At 38.6% G+C, this 17,635-nt stretch overlaps 2 protein-coding genes across 13 annotated transcripts in view; one reads left to right on the plus strand and one right to left on the minus strand.

Moving 5' to 3' along the window:
* Positions 1-11,410, plus strand: part of ZNF383 (zinc finger protein 383) — a 30,234-nt gene extending 18,824 nt beyond the window's left edge. Inside the window, exon 6 of the mRNA XM_037004421.2 lies at positions 9,890-11,410. Within this exon, the coding sequence (XP_036860316.2) occupies positions 9,890-11,082 (1,193 nt within the window). The 3' untranslated portion in view covers positions 11,083-11,410. The remainder of the gene's footprint in view (positions 1-9,889) is intronic.
* LOC140847101 (uncharacterized) overlaps positions 1-17,635 on the minus strand; it is a 112,189-nt gene that overhangs the window by 11,048 nt on the left and 83,506 nt on the right. For 6 of the 12 annotated variants that reach the window (XR_012126789.1, XR_012126782.1, XR_012126783.1 and 3 more), the window contains one exon: positions 13,624-13,734. The exons of 1 other annotated variant lie outside the window; for it this stretch is intronic. The gene's annotated coding sequence lies outside the window, so the exon portion shown is untranslated. Of the gene's footprint in view, positions 1-11,564; positions 12,333-13,623; positions 13,735-17,635 lie in introns of those variants that run through there. 5 more of the 12 variants (XR_012126784.1, XR_012126787.1, XR_012126792.1 and 2 more) reach the window with 4 other exon arrangements.

A 17,635-nucleotide genomic window follows, 5' to 3' on the forward strand; every position in this document is an offset into this window, starting at 1 on the left:
ACTTGTCCTCTCTGTGTTGTGCAGCCCACCCTCCCGTTTCTCCCTCCCCCCCATGCATGCTAATCTTAATACCCCCCTCCTTCCCCCCCCCTATCCCTCCCTGCCCACCCATCCTCCCCAGTTCCTTTCCCTTTGATACCTGTTAGTCCATTTTTGGGTTCTGTAATTCTGCTGCTGTTTTGTTCCTTCAGTTTTTCCTTTGTTCCTATACTCCTCAGATGAGTGAAATCATTTGGTATTTCTCTTTCTCCGCTTGGCTTATTTCACTGAGCATAATACTCTCCAGCTCCATCCATGTTGCTGCAAATGGTTGGATTTTTCCACTTCTTATGGCTGAGTAGTATTCCATTGTGTATATGTACCACATCTTCTTTATCCATTCATCTACCGATGGACATTTAGGTTGCTTCCAATTCTTGGCTATTGTAAATAGTGCTGCGATAAACATAGGAGTGCATCTGTCTTTCTCAAACTTGATTGCTGCGTTCTTAGGGTAAATTCCTAGGAGTGGAATTCCTGGGTCAAATGGTAGGTCTGTTTTGAGCATTTTGATGCACCTCCATACTGCTTTCCACAATGGTTGAACTAATTTACATTCCCACCAGCAGTGTAGGAGGGTTCCCCTTTCTCCACAGCCTCGCCAACATTTGTTGTTGTTTGTCTTTTGGATGGCAGCCATCCTTACTGGTGTGAGGTGATACCTCATTGTAGTTTTAATTTGCATTTCTCTGATAATTAGCGATGTGGAACATCTTTTCATGTGTCTCTTGGCCATCTGTATTTCTTTTTTGGAGAACTGTCTGTTCAGTTCCTCTGCCCATTTTTTAATTGGGTTATTTGTTTTTTGTTTGTTGAGGCGTGTGAGCTCTTTATATATTCTGGACGTCAAGCCTTTATCGGATCTGTCATTTTCAAATATATTCTCCCATACTGTAGGGTTCCTTTTTGTTCTATTGATGGTGTCTTTCGCTGTACAGAAGCTTTTCAGCTTAATGTAGTCCCACTTGCTCATTTTTGCTGTTGTTTTCCTTGCCCGGGGAGATATGTTCAAGAAGAGATCACTCATGTTTATGTCTAAGAGGTTTTTGCCTATGTTTTTTTCCAAGAGTTTAATGGTTTCATGACTTACATTCAGGTCTTTGATCCATTTTGAGTTTACCTTTGTATATGGGGTTAGACAGTGGTCCAGTTTCATTCTCCTACATGTAGCTGTCCAGTTTTGCCATCACCAACTGTTGAACAGACTGTCATTTTGCCATTGTATGTCTATGGCTCCTTTATCAAATATTAATTGACCATATATGTTTGGGTTAATATCTGGGGTCTCTAATCTGTTCCACTGGTCTGTGGCTCTGTTCTTGTACCAGTACCAAATTGTCTTGATTACTATGGCTTTGTAGTAGAGCTTGAAGTTGGGGAGTGAGATCCCCCCTACTTTATTCTTCTTTTTCAGGATTGCTTTGGCTATTCGGGGTCTTTGGTGTTTCCGTATGAATTTTTGAATTATTTGTTCCAATTCATTGAAGAATGTTGCTGGTAATTTGAGAGGGATTGCATCAAATCTGTATATTGCTTTGGGCAGGATGGCCATTTTGACGATATTAATTCTTCTTAGCCATGAGCATGGGATGAGTTTCCATTTATTAGTGTCCCGTTTAATTTCTCTTAAGAGTGACTTGTAGTTTTCAGAGTATAAGTCTTTCACTTCTTTGGTTAGGTTTATTCCTAGGTATTTTATTCTTTTTGATGCAATGGTGAATGGAATTGTTTTCCTGATTTCTCTTTCTATTGATTCGTTGTTAGTGTATAGGAAAGCTACAGATTTCTGTGTGTTAATTTGGCATCCTGCAACTTTGCTGTATTCCGATATCAGTTCTAGTAGTTTTGGAGTGGAGGCTTTAGGGTTTTTTATGTACAGTATCATATCATCTGCAAATAGTGACAGTTTACCTTCTTCTTTACCAATCTGGATTCCTTGTATTTCTTTGTTTTGTCTGATTGCCGTGGCTAGGACCTCCAGTACTATGTTAAATAACAGTGGGGAGAGTGGGCATCCCTGTCTGGTTCCCGATCTCAGTGGAAATGCTTTCAGCTTCTCGCTGTTCAGTATAATGCTGGCTGTGGGTTTATCATATATGGCCTTTATTATGTTGAGGTACTTGCCCTCTATTCCCATTTTGCTGAGAGTTTTTATCATGAATGGATGTTGAATTTTGTCAAATGCTTTTTCAGCATCTATGGAGATGATCATGTGGTTTTTGTCTTTCTTTTTGTTGATGTGGTGGATGATGTTGATGGATTTTCGAATGTTGTACCATCCTTCCATCCCTGGGATGAACCCCACTTGGTCATGGTGTATGATCCTTTTGATATACTGTTGAATTCTGTTTGCTAATATTTTATTGAGTATTTTTGCATCTACATTCATCAGGGATATTGGTCTGTAATTTTCTTTTTTGGTGGGGTCTTTGCCTGGTTTTGGTATTAGGGTGATGTTGGCTTCATAGAATGAGTTTGGGAGTATTCCCTCTTCTTCTATTTTTTGGAACACTTTAAGGAGAATGGGTATTATATATTCTCTGTGTGTCTGATAAAATTCTGAGGTAAATCCGTCCGGCCCCGGGGTTTTGTTCTTGGGTAGTTTTTTGATTACTGTTTCAATTTCTTTGCTCGTAATTGCTTTGTTTAACTTTTGTGTTTCTTCCTTGGTCAGTCTTGGGAGGTTGTATTTTTCTAGGAAGTTGTCCATTTCTTCTAGGTTTTCCAGTTTGTTGGCATATAGGTTTTCATAGTAGTCTTTAATAATTCTTTGTATTTCTGTGGAGTCTGTCGTGATTTTTCCATTCTCATTTCTGATTATGTTGATTTGTGTTGACTCTCTTTTTCTCTTAATAAGTTGGGCTAGAGGCTTATCTATTTTGTTTATTTTCTCAAAGAACTAGCTCTTGGTTTCGTTGATTTTTGCTATTGTTTTATTCTTCTCAATTTTGTTTATTTCTTCTCTGATCTTTATTATGTCCCTCCTTCTGCTGACTTTAGGCCTCATTTGTTCTTCTTTTTCCAGTTTTAATAATTGTGATGTTAGACTATTCATTTGGGATTGTTCTTCCTTCTTCAAGTGTGCCTGGATTGCTATATACTTTCCTCTTAAGACTGCTTTCGCTGCATCCCACAGAAGTTGGGGCTTAGTGTTGTTGTTGTCATTTGTTTCTATATATTCCTTGATCTCTATTTTGATTTGTTCATTGATCCATTGATTATTTAGTAGCATGTTGTTAAGCCTCCATGTGTTTGTGAGCCTTTTTGTTTTCTTTGTAGAATTTATTTCTACTTTCATACCTTTGTGGTCTGAAAAATTGGTTGGTAGAATTTCAATATTTTGGAATTTACTGAGGCTCTTTTTGTGAGCTAGTATGTGGTCTATTCTGGAGAATGTTCCATGTGCACTTGAGAAGAATGTATATCCTGTTGCTTTTGGATGTAGAGTTCTATAGATGTCTATTAGGTTCATCTCTTCTAGTGTGTTGTTCAGTGCCTGTGTGTCTTTACTTATTGTCTGCCCGGTGGATCTATCCTTTGGGATGAGTGGTGTGTTGAAGTCTCCTACAATGAATGCATTGCAGTCTATTTCCCTCTTTAGTTCTGTTAGTATTTGCTTCACATATGCTGGTGCTCCTGTATTGGGTGCATATATATTTAGAATGGTTATATCCTCTTGTTGGACTGAGCCCTTTATCATTATGTAGTGGCCTTCTTTATCTCTTGTTACTTTCTTTGTTTTGAAGTCTATTTTGTCTGATATTAGTACTGCAACCCCTGCTTTCTTCTCACTGTTGTTTGCCTGAAATATGTTTTTCCATCCCTTGACTTTTAGTCTATGCTTATCTTTGGGTTTAAGGTGAGTTTCTTATAAGCAGCATATCGATGGGTCTTGCTTTTTTATCCATTCTATTACTCTATGTCTTTTGATTGGTGCATTAAGTCCATTTACATTTAGGGTGACTATTGAGAGATATGTACTTATTGCCATTTCAGGCTTTAGATTCGTGGTTACCAAAGGTTCAAGGTTAGCTTCTTTAGTATCTTACTGCCTAACTTAGCTCGCTTATTGAGCTGTTATATACACTGTCTGGAGATTCTTTTCTTCTCTCCCTTCTTATTCCTCCTCCTCCCATTCTTCATATGTTGTGTGTTTTGTTCTGTGCTCTTTTTAGGGGTGCTCCCATCTAGAACAGTCCCTGTAGGATGCCCTGTAGAGGTGGTTTGTGGGAAGCAAATTCCCTCAGCTTTTGCTTGTCTGAGAATTGTTTGATCCCACCATCATATTTAAATGATAGTCGTGCTGGATACAGTATCCTTGGTTCAAGGCCCTTCTGTTTCATTGCATTAAGTATATCATGCCATTCTCTTCTGGCCTGTACGGTTTCTGTTGAGAAGTCTGATGTTAGCCTGATTGGTTTTCCTTTATAGGTGACCTTTTTCTCTCTAGCTGCCTTTAAAACTCTTTCCTTGTCCTTGATCCTTGCCATTTTAATTACTATGTGTCTTGGTGTTGTCCTCCTTGGATCCTTTCTGTTGGGGGTTCTGTGTAATTCCATGGTCTGTTCGATTATTTCCTCCCCCAGTTTGGGGAAGATTTCAGAAATTATTTCTTCAAAGACACTTTCTATCCCTTTTCCTCTTTCTTCCTCTTCTGGTATCCCTATAATACGACGGTTATTCCTTTTGTATTGGTCACATATTTCTCTTAGTGTTGTTTCATTCCTGGAGATCCTTTTATCTCTCTCTATGTCAGCTTCTATACGTTCCTGTTCTCTGGCTTCTATTCCTTCAGTGGCCTCTTGCATCTTATCCATTCTGCTCATAAATCCTTCCAGGGATTGTTTCACTTCTGTGATCTCTTTCCTGACATCTGTGATCTCCTTCCGGACTTCATCCCACTGCTCTTGCATTTTTCTCTGCATCTCATCCCACTGCTCTTGCATTTTTCTCTGCATCTCATCCCATTGCTCTTGCATTTTTCTCTGCATCTCTGTCAGCATGTTCATGATTTTTATTTTGAATTCTTTTTCAGGAGGACTAGTTAGGTCTGTCTCCTTCTCAGGTGTTGTCTCTGTGATCTTTGTCTGCCTGTAGTTTTGCCTTTTCATGATGATACAGATAGTTTGCAGAGCTGGTACAAGTGACCGCTGGAAGAGCTTCCCTTCTTGTTGGTTTGTAGCCTTTTCCTGGGAGAATAGCGACCTCTAGTTGCTTGTGCTGGGCAGCTGTGCGCAGACAGGGCTTCTGCTTCCTGCCCAGTTGCTTTGGGGTTTATCTCCGCTGTTGCTGTGGGCTTGGCCTGGCTGGGGCTGTTCCTCCAAAATGGTGGAGCCCCGTTGGAGGGGGAGCGGCCAGGAGGCTATTTATCTCCGTAAGGGGCCTCTGTGCTCCCTGCTGCCCAGGGGGTTAGAGTGCCCAGAGATCCCCAGATTCCCTGCCTCTGGTCTAAGTGACCTGTCCTGCCCCTTTAAGACTTCCAAAAAGCACTCTCCAAACCAAAACAACAACAGCAACAATGAGAGAGGGAACAGAAAGAAAGAAAGAAAAAAAAAAAAAAAGGAAAAAAGCGATTTTTTTTTTTGTCCTCAGGTGCCGGTCCCAGGCACCCGCTCACTGGTCCTGCTGCCATGTCTCCCTAGCACCAGGGTCCCTGTCCTTTCAAGGCTTCCAAAAAGCACCCACCCACCGGTCCCGCAGGGAAGGAACGCTCGATATTCTTTGTCCTCAGGCGCTGGTCCCAGGCACCCGCTCACCAGTCCCGCCGCCCTGCCTCCCTAGCACCGGGGTCCCTGTCCCTTCAAGGCTTCCAAAAAGCACTCGCCATAAAGTGAGAAAAAAAGCGGAAAAACGCGCGATTTCTTCTGTCCTCAGGTGCCGGTCTCAGGCACCCACCCACCGGTCCCACACGGAAAAACGCGGGATATTCTTTGTCCTCAGGTGTCGGTCCCAGGCACCCGCTCAGCAGTCCCGCCGCCCTGCCTCCCTAGCACCGGGGTCCCTGTCCCTTTTAGGCTTCCAAAAAGCACTCGCAGAAAAGAGAAAAAAAAAGGGGGAAAAACGCGCGATTTCCTCTGTCCTCAAGTGCTGGTCTCAGGCATTCGCCCACGGGTCCCGCAGGAAAAACGTGGGATATTCTTTGTCCTCAGGCGCCGGTCCCAGGCACCCGCTCACCAGTCCCGCCACCCTGCCTCCCTAGCACTGGGGTCCCCGTCCCTTCAAGGCTTCCAAAAAGCGCTTGCCAAAAAGAGAAAAAAAAAAAAAGCGGAAAAACGCGCGACCTCCTCCGTCCTCAGGCACCGGTCTCAGGCACCCGCCCGCCGGTCCCGCAGGGAGAAACACGGGATATTCTTTGTCCTCCGGCGCCGTTCCCAGGCACCTGCTCACCGGTCCCGCCACCCTGCCTCCCCAGCAACGGGGGCCCGTCCCTCTAAGGCTTCCAAAAAGCGCTCGCCAAAAAAAAAAAAAAAAACCGCTCCGGTTTCTCTCCACCCGCCGGGAGCTGGGGGGAGGGGCGCTCGGGTCCCGCCGGGCCGGGGCTTGTATCTTACCCCCTTCGCAAGGCGCTGGGTTCTTGCAGGTGTGGATGTGGTCTGGATGTTGTCCTGTGTCCTGTGGTCTCTATTTTAGGAAGATTTTTCTTTGTTATATTTTCATAGCTCTATGTGTTTTTGGGAGGAGATTTCCACTGCTCTACTCATGCCGCCATCCTGGCTCCCGACCTCATTCTACTGTTTTATTCTTCTGGATTTTATTTATTTCTGCTCTAATCTTTACTATAATGTCCCTCCTTCTACTGTCTTTGGGTCTCATTTGTTCTTCTTTTTTAGTTTCGTTGTGAGTTTAGACTATTCATATGGGATTGTTTTTCTTTCCGGAAGTAGGACTGTATAGCAATATACTTCCCTCTTAGCTTTGCCTTCGCTGCATCGCACAGATTTTGCGGTGTTGAATTATTGTTGTCATTTGTCTCCATATATTGCTTGATTTGTTTTTATTTGGTTATTTAGGAGCATGTTGTTAAGCTTCCATGTGTTTGTAGGCTTTTTCGTTTTCTTTGCGTAATTTATTTCTAGTTTCATAGCCTTGTGGTCTGAGAAGCTGGTGGGTACAATTTCTATCTTTTTGAATTTACCAAGACTCTTTTTGTGGCCTAGCATATGATCTATTCTTGAAAATGTTCCATGTGCACTTGAGAAGAATGTGTATCATGGTGCTTTTGGGTGGAGAGTTTTGTAGATATCTATTAGGTCCATCTGTCCTAATGTGTTGTTCAGTGCCTCTGTGTCCTTACTTATTTTCTGTCTAGTTGATCTGTCCTGTGGAGTGAGTGAAGTGTTCAGGTCTCCTAGAATGAATGCATTGCATTCTATTTCCCCTTTTACTTCTCTTAGTATTTGTTTCACATATGTAGATGCTCCTGTGTTGGCTGCATATATATTTATAACGGTTATATCCTCTTGCTGGATTAACCCCTTTATCATTATGTAATGTCCGTCTTTGTCTCTTGTCACTTTCTTTGTTTTAAAGTAGATTTTGTCTGATACAAGTACTGCAACACCTACTTTTTTCTTCCTATTAGTTGCATGAAATATCTTTTTCCATCCCTTCACTTTTAGTCTGTGTATGTCTTTGGGTTTGAAGTGAGGCTCTTGTAGGCAGCATATAGATGGGTCTTGTTTTTTATCCATTCAGTGACTCTATGCATTTTGATTGGTGCATTCAGAACATTTACATTTAGCATGATTATTGATAGTTATGTACTTATTACCATTGCAGGCTTTAGATTCGTGGTTACCAAAGGTTCAAGGGTAACTTCCTTACTATCTAAGAGTCTAACTTAACTCACTTAGTATGCTATTACAAACACAATCTAATGGTTCTTCTTTTATTTCCCCTTTTTTCCTCCACCGTTGTTTATATATTAGGTATCATATTCTGTACTCTTTGTCTATCCCTTTTTATTACCTCTAGTGACAGCTATTTAACTTTAGGAACACTTCTATCTACCTCCAAAATACACTGTAGAGATGGTTTGTGGGAGGTAAATTCCCTCAACTTTTGCTTATCTGGGAATTGTTTATAATTCCTCCTTAAAATTTGAATGATAATCTTGCCAGATAAAATATTCTTGGTTCAAGGCCCTTCTGCATCATTGCATTAAATATATCATGACACTCCCTTTTGGCCTGTAAGGTTTCTGCTGAGAAGTCTGATGATAGCCTAATGGGTTTTCCTTTCTTTGTGATCATATTTCTCTCTCTGGCTGATTTTAATAGTCTCCTTATCCTTGATCTTTGCCATTTTAATTATTATATGTGTTGGTGTTGTCCTTCTTGGGTCCCTTGTGCTGGGAGATCTGTGCACCTCCATGGCCTGAGAGACTATCTCCTTTCCTAGATTGGGGAAGTTTTCAACAATTACTTTAGAAGAGGACAGTTTTAGAAGTTGCTTAGGAGCTCAACTAGATGAAAATTGCTGAAAGTTCATATAGGGATAGGAGAAAACTGATTATGCTGGACAGAATTCCCTGTTTCTGGCTTGAGATGTTCCAATAGCCTCCATTTTGATACCTTCAAACTATTTAATGCGCTTAAGACCCCCATTTTTGGTAAGAAATGCTTTCATAATGGTAGGCATCAGATACTGAATATTTAACTCAAAGATATTTACATATGTTGTTCTTTACCCTCCAGTAATCATGAGTTAAGGACTATCTCCCTTTTACAGATGAAGAAATGGGGACTTAGAAAAGTCAAGTAATTGCCTGGGAACATATAGTGAATAACTGTCAGACTTGTGACTCACTGCTCATCAGTGTGCTTCTGGTTCCTGTCATCTTTCCGTGGCAGTATTTTGCATTGTTTCTTGCTGTCTGCCTTAAATTTTAGCTGCCTGCTCTTTCAGTCACTACACTAGTACATGAGCAAGTCTCTCTTCTCCCAAGATCATCATCACAGAGCTCCAAGACAAATGGTATTTTCACTGAATACTCAGCATATAACATGTTCTGAGTGTTCCCTCTGTGCCACTCACATCAAATTTGTTAATACTTTAGATTTACCTCAGGCTCTTTCCTGAAGTGGCTGATCCTCTGTAATCTCTTTAATCCAATATATCCTTTATTATGGAGTTAATTCTGTTTCTACCCCAACTGGTAAGCTGAAATTCTGACACTAACTACCCAAACTTCACATAGACCTCACAGGGTAACAGCAAGTCCTGCATAAGGCTGCCCTCACCTCAGCTGTCAGCTGCAAGTCTCAGGGGATCCTCAGACCACTCCTACTTCTGATCTATAAATCCAGGGATTTCTATGGTCCCTGTGGTTTCAATAATTCGCTGTCATTATTCATAGAATGCAGGAAAGTTATATAGTTTCACTATAGAGGATACATATTAGGGCAAAGTCTGATAGGCTTTCTGATGCAGGGGTTCCACACCCTTTCCTTTTGGGGTCAGAGTGTGTCCCCTCACAGCATGTCAATATCTTCACCAACCAGAAAGCACTGAGCTTTGGTGTCCAGCGTTTAATTGCATTGACATGATTGATTAAGTTACTGACCAATCTCTGGCCCTTCCTTATTCTGTAGGGGTCATGTAGCTGCAAGTCTCATCCCTGTAATCCCATGCTTGGGCTTTCTGCTGACCATTCCCCTAGTAGAAGCCATTTGGGAGCCAGCATGAATCACCTCATTAGCATAACAAAACACTCCATTATCACTGAGAAAATTCACAGGGTTTCTGAAGCTCTGTGCTAGGAACTGGGGAGAAATACCAAATTTATCCTTTATTATATACCACAGGTCCCAAGAATACTTATTTTATTTTCCATTTCATTTTCTTTCAGATCTGGAATCAATGTGTGAAACCAAGTTATTATCTCTAAAAAAGGAAGTTTATGAAATAGAATCATGCCAGAGGGAGTTAATGGGACTTACAAATCATGGTCTTGAGTACTCCAATTTTAGAGATGTTTTGGAATGTAGAAGCCACTTTGAAAGACAACTAGGGTATCAAAATGGGCATATCAGCCAAGAAGTACTAACTCATGAAGCACCCACATTTATTCAACAGACATTCCTTACACCTCATCAGATAACTAAAAATGAAGAAAAATCCTATGAATGTAAGAAATGTAGAAAAGTCTTTAGTCATAATTCACAATTTATTCAACATCAGAGAATTCATATTGGTGAGAAATCTTATGAATGTAAAGAGTGTGGGAAATTTTTTAGTTGTGGCTCACACGTTACTCGACATCTTAAAATTCATACTGGTGAAAAGCCCTTTGAATGTAAGGAATGTGGAAAAGCCTTCAGTTACAGCTCATACCTTTCTCAACATCAGAGAATTCATACTGGTAAGAAACCCTATGAATGTAAGGAATGCGGAAAGGCCTTTAGTTATTACTCAAATCTTATGGACCATCAGAGAATTCACTCTGGTGAAAAGCCCTATGAATGTAAAGTATGTGGGAAAGCCTTTACTAAGAGCTCACAACGTTTTCAACATGTGCGAGTTCATACAGGTGAAAAACCATATGAATGTAAGGAATGTGGCAGAGCTTTTACTCAGAGCTCAAAGCTTGTTCAGCATCAGAGAATTCATACTGGTGAGAAACCTTATGAGTGCAAGGAATGCGGCAAAGCCTTTAGTTATGCCTCAGCACTTACGAATCATCAGAGGATTCACACTGGGGAGAAACCCTATGATTGTAAGGAATGTGGGAAGGCTTTTACTCAGAGTTCACAACTACTTCATCATCAGAGAATTCATGCTGGTGAGAAACCCTTTGAATGTCTTCAATGTGAGAAGGCCTTCACTCAGAACTCCCAACTTCTTCAACATCAGAGAATTCATACAGACGAAAAGCCATATGAATGTGGTGAATGTGGAAAGGCCTTTAATAAATGCTCAAACCTTACTCGACATCTGCGAATTCATACTGGTGAAAAGCTCTATAACTGTAAAGAATGTGGAAAGGCATTTAGTAGTGGTTCGAATCTCATTCGTCATCAGGGAATTCATATTGATGAATAATAAAGGTTAAAGCTCTTGTCATCTTCCTTATACTTCTTTCACTATTTTTTTCTTATTTTACATTTCTTTTTAATTCAGATGTAAATTGAAGTTAGCCTGTTCCCCGCACTCCCAAACCTTATACTAATGGCAGTTGTGGAAATAATTATCGTCTCCTTTGTTTTGGTCTATCTTCTTTGTGATGTTATATTCTTGTTTATATATTTGCTTGCGTTTCAGGGCTGTCTTTTCTTTGATCTGTATATTTTGCTTACACCAACTTCACCCTGTTAAATTGTGTGACTGTATTTTTTAATTCTTTGTTGAAATTATAACTTTGTTTTTGAAATTAGTGTTACTCTTTTGTTTCATTTCACAAACATATCATAAAACCAAAAACTAAAAATCCAAGGTCAGTAGTGATCATATCAGTTATAGATGACTGCTGTGTAGTCAGTAGAGCAAATCCTGCCAGATTTTTTATTTTTAAAGGATGTATAATCATGGCATGTTGTACCTTCTGCTTTTATCACACCAGAAAATATGATTGCCATATCAGTAAATGGTTTTTATTATTTTCTAATGACTATAATGACTTTTTAAAAAGAATATGTTTGTAGATATAAAATGTGCCCTGAGTAGTATTTCCCAAAATTTATTTTTGGATGCTTGCTTTTTTCTTTTAAAACATCTATTATAATTACTGAAATTATCCACATATTCTATTTATAAACTGCTCCTTTTCATTAATACTAAACTCATCTCATACAGTGGTAATTAACTACTATTCATCAAATTACTGTTTATCCTTTGAGATTTTTTTCTTTTTTTTTTAGTTTTTACGTTGGGCTGTAGTGGCATTTGATTTCTTAAGTATTAGTAAATATAATCATGCTCTATGTATGGATTTGTTGTGAGGATTCAGTTAATAAATGTAAAGTGCTTAGAACTATTCCTATCACATAGTGAACGTTTAGGAAAAGCTATCCGTATGACTATCATTGATACCAATGAAATATTATCTTCATTATTTATGGGAAGGATTTTAAACATGTTGTTTACCTCTGAATCAAAGAATTTATAACGTAAAAAGAAGTGAATATAGTGAGTATATGAAAGCTTTTCCCATCACTCATTATTCAGCATAGAATTTTAAAAAGAAAAAAATGTGTGAGTAGTCTTCATTCAGACTTCATCTTTTTATGTTGCACAAAGATTCATAGCAGTCTCAACAACCCTGTGGATATCATAATGGGTAGTTGAAATAGCAGCTGTCAAAAAAGCAGGAAAAGATGAGAATATTTCCTAATAATTAAGTTCTCAAAAAAGACAAAAGATACAGGCTACATTATTTGGCCAGAATGAGAAACAGTAACAACAGAACCATCAAATATCTGAATATTTAGTAATTCAGTGTCTCCTGATTAACATGAGTTAAGGAACAAAATCTTTAACTTTTTTAATGTGAATGAAAATATATGGACTACTAGAAAGATCATAAAATCAACACAGAATACAAGGAGCTAAAAAGGCTAAAATAACTCTAAAACATGGGGGGAAAGGCATGATTAATTATAAATTTCAGAAATGAAAAAAAAAATTGATTATTTGACTAAAAAAATGTTGACATAGTTAAGTGAGTTGGGTGGAGAAGTAAGGAAGACAAATGAGCGGCATTGTAAATGAGAACTTGAATACATATTTAAATTTATGAGGACTATGTTTTTGGGATGAAAATGTTCTGGGATTAGCGGTGTAGGTTGCACAACTTTGTGAGTATACTAAAAACTGAACAGTTTTCCTTAAAAGGGTGAATATAATGGTATATGTATTATACCTCAAGAAACAAAAACCAGTACTAGACATTTTTATAGTATATCTGAAAATACATACAGTGTGGAATTTTTATAAAGAAAAATTGGTGACATCAGACTTAATAGGTGAAATCTTAATAGATTCCCCTTAAAAAGGAACACTCTAAAATCAGGCCCAAAAATACTTAAAATGTCACAGACACACTAAATAAGACACGAAACTAGATATATTTAATTAATAGGTGAAACCTATGAAATGTTTTAGGAACTCTTCCAGGACATAGACTGAGAAAGGAAGTTACTTATAAGTTTATAACCCTTACATTAAAACTTCCTAAGAGAACACAAAAAGATAATGCACCCAGAATCAGTTATGAGAACATGCAATTTTATAAATTAGCAAATTAAATCCAGTAGTCTATTGGAAGGAAATATTTGTCACAATCTGAATTTAGGAATAAAACCTTTCTGATAAATCCTTATCCAAACTTGCTGCTCACTTTCTGAAACTTGGCTATCAAACTGATTAAGATAATAGCATTGCTTATTATCTGAACTCAAGAACTAAACAGATTTAGATAGCAAGGGATTCTTGGAATACAAAACAAGAAAACTGACATGGAGTTTCTGGAGTTCAAATAACTGAAATGCTATAAACAAAATATCTTCTACGTGCACCCTTATTTTTTCTTAGCTGTTTTTGATAGAATGGGATAGATTTTATAAACAAACTTAGGAGTTCTCCTACCTGATGCAGAGTCACTGCATTCATCCATTTATACTCTACTTCTCATTTGAAGAGTCTTTAAAATACAGCCAATGAATGAATCCAGTCACTGCCATGCATTTCATAGTGAAGCTGTAGTGGGACATGGAAAAGAGGTTATTAAAACAAGAACAAAACTCGAACTTTGACTGCAGTTAGAATGTAGAATACGGAAGGATTTCACACCCACAACAGCAAGAAAAACCATCAGAAGATAAAAATTGCACTTCCATATGGTCCTATCTAAGAGTGGTGGAGGCAAGGAAGACATGAGCTGAATTCCTGGTAGAAAAGTAAGTCCTTTATAGGTGAACAGATTGCTCCTTGACTTTCCATAGCTGGGTTCAGTGCATGGTGTGGATATGGGTATGGGCATGGGTGGATGAAATAGTCCTGACAGGTGAAGAAGGTTTGCAGAGACAAAGAGAAATTAGTACAGCCCAAAATGATACTTAGGAACTTCTGGATAGATGAGATCTGGAAGATCCCTGAATGCAAAAGAATTAAATATTATCAACCAGTTTTCCTATATGGCATTTATTTAATGGTACTCTCAACCATAGCATATACTTGCTTTTCAATTATGCAGGAAACAGACCACATGTTGGGCCATAAAATAAGACTGAGTAACTGTCAAAGGACTAACCATGCAGATTATATTCTTTAATATGAATAGAACCTCAATAATTAAACATACATAGAAAATCCTGTTTTCTCCCAGATGCTTGAGAGTCTTAGCTTTTAATTTCAGTTATATGATTCACCTAAATGCTTGTCTGTGGTATGAAGTATAGATTGCGGTTCATTTTTTCTCCTTATATACATATTCAGTTGTTCTAGCACTTATTGTTAAAAAAGACTTTCATCTCCTCCACAGAGTTGCTTTAGAAATTCTATCAAAAATCAATTGTTGTGGGGGAGACATGGTGAAGGGGGGAGCCTAGTAAACATAATGTTCTTCAGGTAATTGTAGATTAATGATAATAAACAAACAAAAAATCAATTGACCCTGAATTTATACCTGTAGACTAGCAATGTAAAATTGTAAAATAAAAATACAATTTATACCCAAAGTCAGCAGAAGTAGGGACATAATAAAGATCAGAGAAGAAATAAATAAAATTGAAAAGAATAAAACAATAGAAAAAAACAATGAAACCAAGAGTGGGTTCTTTGAAAAAATAAGCAAGACAGATAAACCCTTAGCCACACTTACTAAGAGAAAAGAGAATCTACACACACAGAATCAGAAATGACAAAGAAAAAATCACAATGGACCCCAGAGAAATACAAAGAATTATTAGACAATACTACGAAAATCTATGTGCTAACAAGCTGGAAGAACTGTACAACTTCCCAGAAAAATACAACCTTCCAAGACTGACCAAGGAAGAAACAGAAAATCTAAACAGACCAATCAGCAGCAACGAAATTGAATAGGTAATGAAAAAACTACCCAAGAACAAAACCCCTGAGCCACATCAGCTCACTGCTGAATTTTATCAGACATATAGAGAAGACATAATACTCATTCTCCTTAACATTTTCCAAAAATAGAAGAAGAGGAAATACTTCCAAACTAATTCTATGAAGCCAGCATCACTCTAATACCAAAATCAGGCACCCCACAAAAAAAGAAAATTACAGCCCATTATCCCTGATGAACATAGATGCAAAAACACTCAACAAAATATTAGCAAACTGAATTAGAAAATACATCAAGACGATCATACACCATGACCAAGTGGGATTCATTTCAGGAATGCAAGGATGGTACAACATTCAAAAATCCATCAACATCATCCACATGAAAAAAAGATGGACAAAAACCACATGATCATCTCCACAGATGCTGAAAAAGCATTTGAGAAAACTCAACATCCATTCATGATAAAAACTCTCAACAAAATGGGTATAGAGGGCAAATACCTGAACATAAAAAGGCCATATATGACAAACCCACAGCCAACATCATACTTAACAGTGAGAAGCTGAAAACTTTTCCTCTAAGATTGGGAAGAAGAAAAGGATGCCCACTCTCCGCACTGTTATTCAGCATAGTTCTGGAGGACCTAGCCACAGCAATCAGACAAAGAAATACAAGGTATCCAGATTGGTAAAGAAGTCAAACTGTCCCTATTTGCAGATGACATGATATTGTACATAAAAATCCCTAAAGACTCCACTCCAAAACTACTACAATATCTGAATTCAGCAGTTGCAGGACACAAAATTAATACACAGAAAACTGTTGCTTTCCTATACACTAACAATGAACTAGCAGAAAGAGAAATCAGGAAAACAATTCCATTCACAATTGCATCAAAAAGAATAAAATACTTAGGAATAAACCTAACCAAGGAAGGGAAAGGCCTGAAAACAAAAAGACAATCTTAAGAGAAATTAAAGAGGCCACTAATAAATGGAAACTCATCCCACACTCCTGGCTAGGAAGAATTAATATTGTCAAAATGGCCATCCTGCCTAAAGCAGTCTACAGATTCAATGCAATCCCTATCAAAACACCAACAGCATTCTTCAACAAACTGGAACAAACATTTCTAAAATTCATATGGAACCATGAAAGACCCAGAATAGCCAAAGCAATCCTGGGAAGGAAGAAAAAACTGGGAGGGCAGGAATTATGCTCCCTAACTTCAGGCTCTACTACAAAGCCACAGTAATCAAGACAATTTGGTACAGACACAAGAACAGACCCACAGACCACTGAAACAGAATAGAGTCCAGATATTAAGCCAAACATATATGGTCAATTAATATATGATAAAGGAGCCATGGACATACAGAGGGGAAATAACAGCCTCTCCACCAGCTGGTGTTGGCAAAACTGGACAGCTACATGTAAGAGAATGAAACTGAATCATTGTCTAACCCAATACACAAAAGTAAATTCGAAGTGGATCAAAGACCTGAATGTAAGTCATGAAACCATAAAACTCTTAGAAAAAAACATAGGCAAAAATCTCTTGGACACAAACATGAGTGACTTATTCATGAACATATCTCCCCGGGCAAGGAAAACAAAAGCAAAAATGAACAAGTGGGACCATATCAACCTGAAAAGCTTCTGTACAGCAAAGGACACCATCAATAGAACAAAAAGGTACCCTAAAGTATAGGAGAATATATTCGTAAATGACAAATCCGATAAAGGCTTGACATCCAAAATATATAAAGAGTTCACACACCTCAACAAACAAAAAGCAAATAATCCAATTAAAAAATGGGCACAGGAGCTGAACAGACAGTTCTCCAAAAAAGAAATTCAGATGGCCAACAGACACATGAAAAGATGCTCCACATCACTAGTTAGCAGAGAAATGCAAATTAAAACCACAATGAGATATCACCTCACACCAGTAAGGATGGCTACCATCCAAAAGACAAACAACAACAAATGTTGGCGAGGTTGTGGAGAAAGGGGAACCCTCCTACAGTGCTGGTGGGAATGTAAATTAGTTCAGCCATTGTGGAAAGCAATATGGAGGTTCCTCAAAATGCTCAAAATAGAAATACCATTTGACCCAGTAATTCCACTTCTAGGAATTTACCCTAAGGATGTGGCACTCCAGTTTGAAAAAGACAGAAGCACCCCTATGTTTATCGCAGCACTATTTACAATAGCCAAGAAATGGAAGCAACCTAAGTGTCCATCAGTAGATGAATGGATAAAGAAGATGTGGTACATATACACAATGGAATATTATTCAGCCATAAGAAGAAAACATATCCTACCATTTGCAACAACATGGATGGAGCTAGAGGGCATTATGCTCAGTGAAATAAGCCAAGCGAAGAAAGACAAATACCAAATGATGTCACTCATCTGTGGAGTATAAGAACAAAAGAAAAACTGAAGGAACAAAACAGCAGCAGACTCACAGAACCCAAGAATGGACTAACAGTTACCAAAGGAAAAGAGACTGGGGAGAATGGGAGGGTAGGGAGGCATAAGGGCGGGGAAGAAAGGGGG

The sequence above is a fragment of the Manis javanica genome, chromosome 17 (genome assembly GCF_040802235.1).
Source record: "Manis javanica isolate MJ-LG chromosome 17, MJ_LKY, whole genome shotgun sequence".
NCBI lineage: Eukaryota > Metazoa > Chordata > Mammalia > Pholidota > Manidae > Manis > Manis javanica.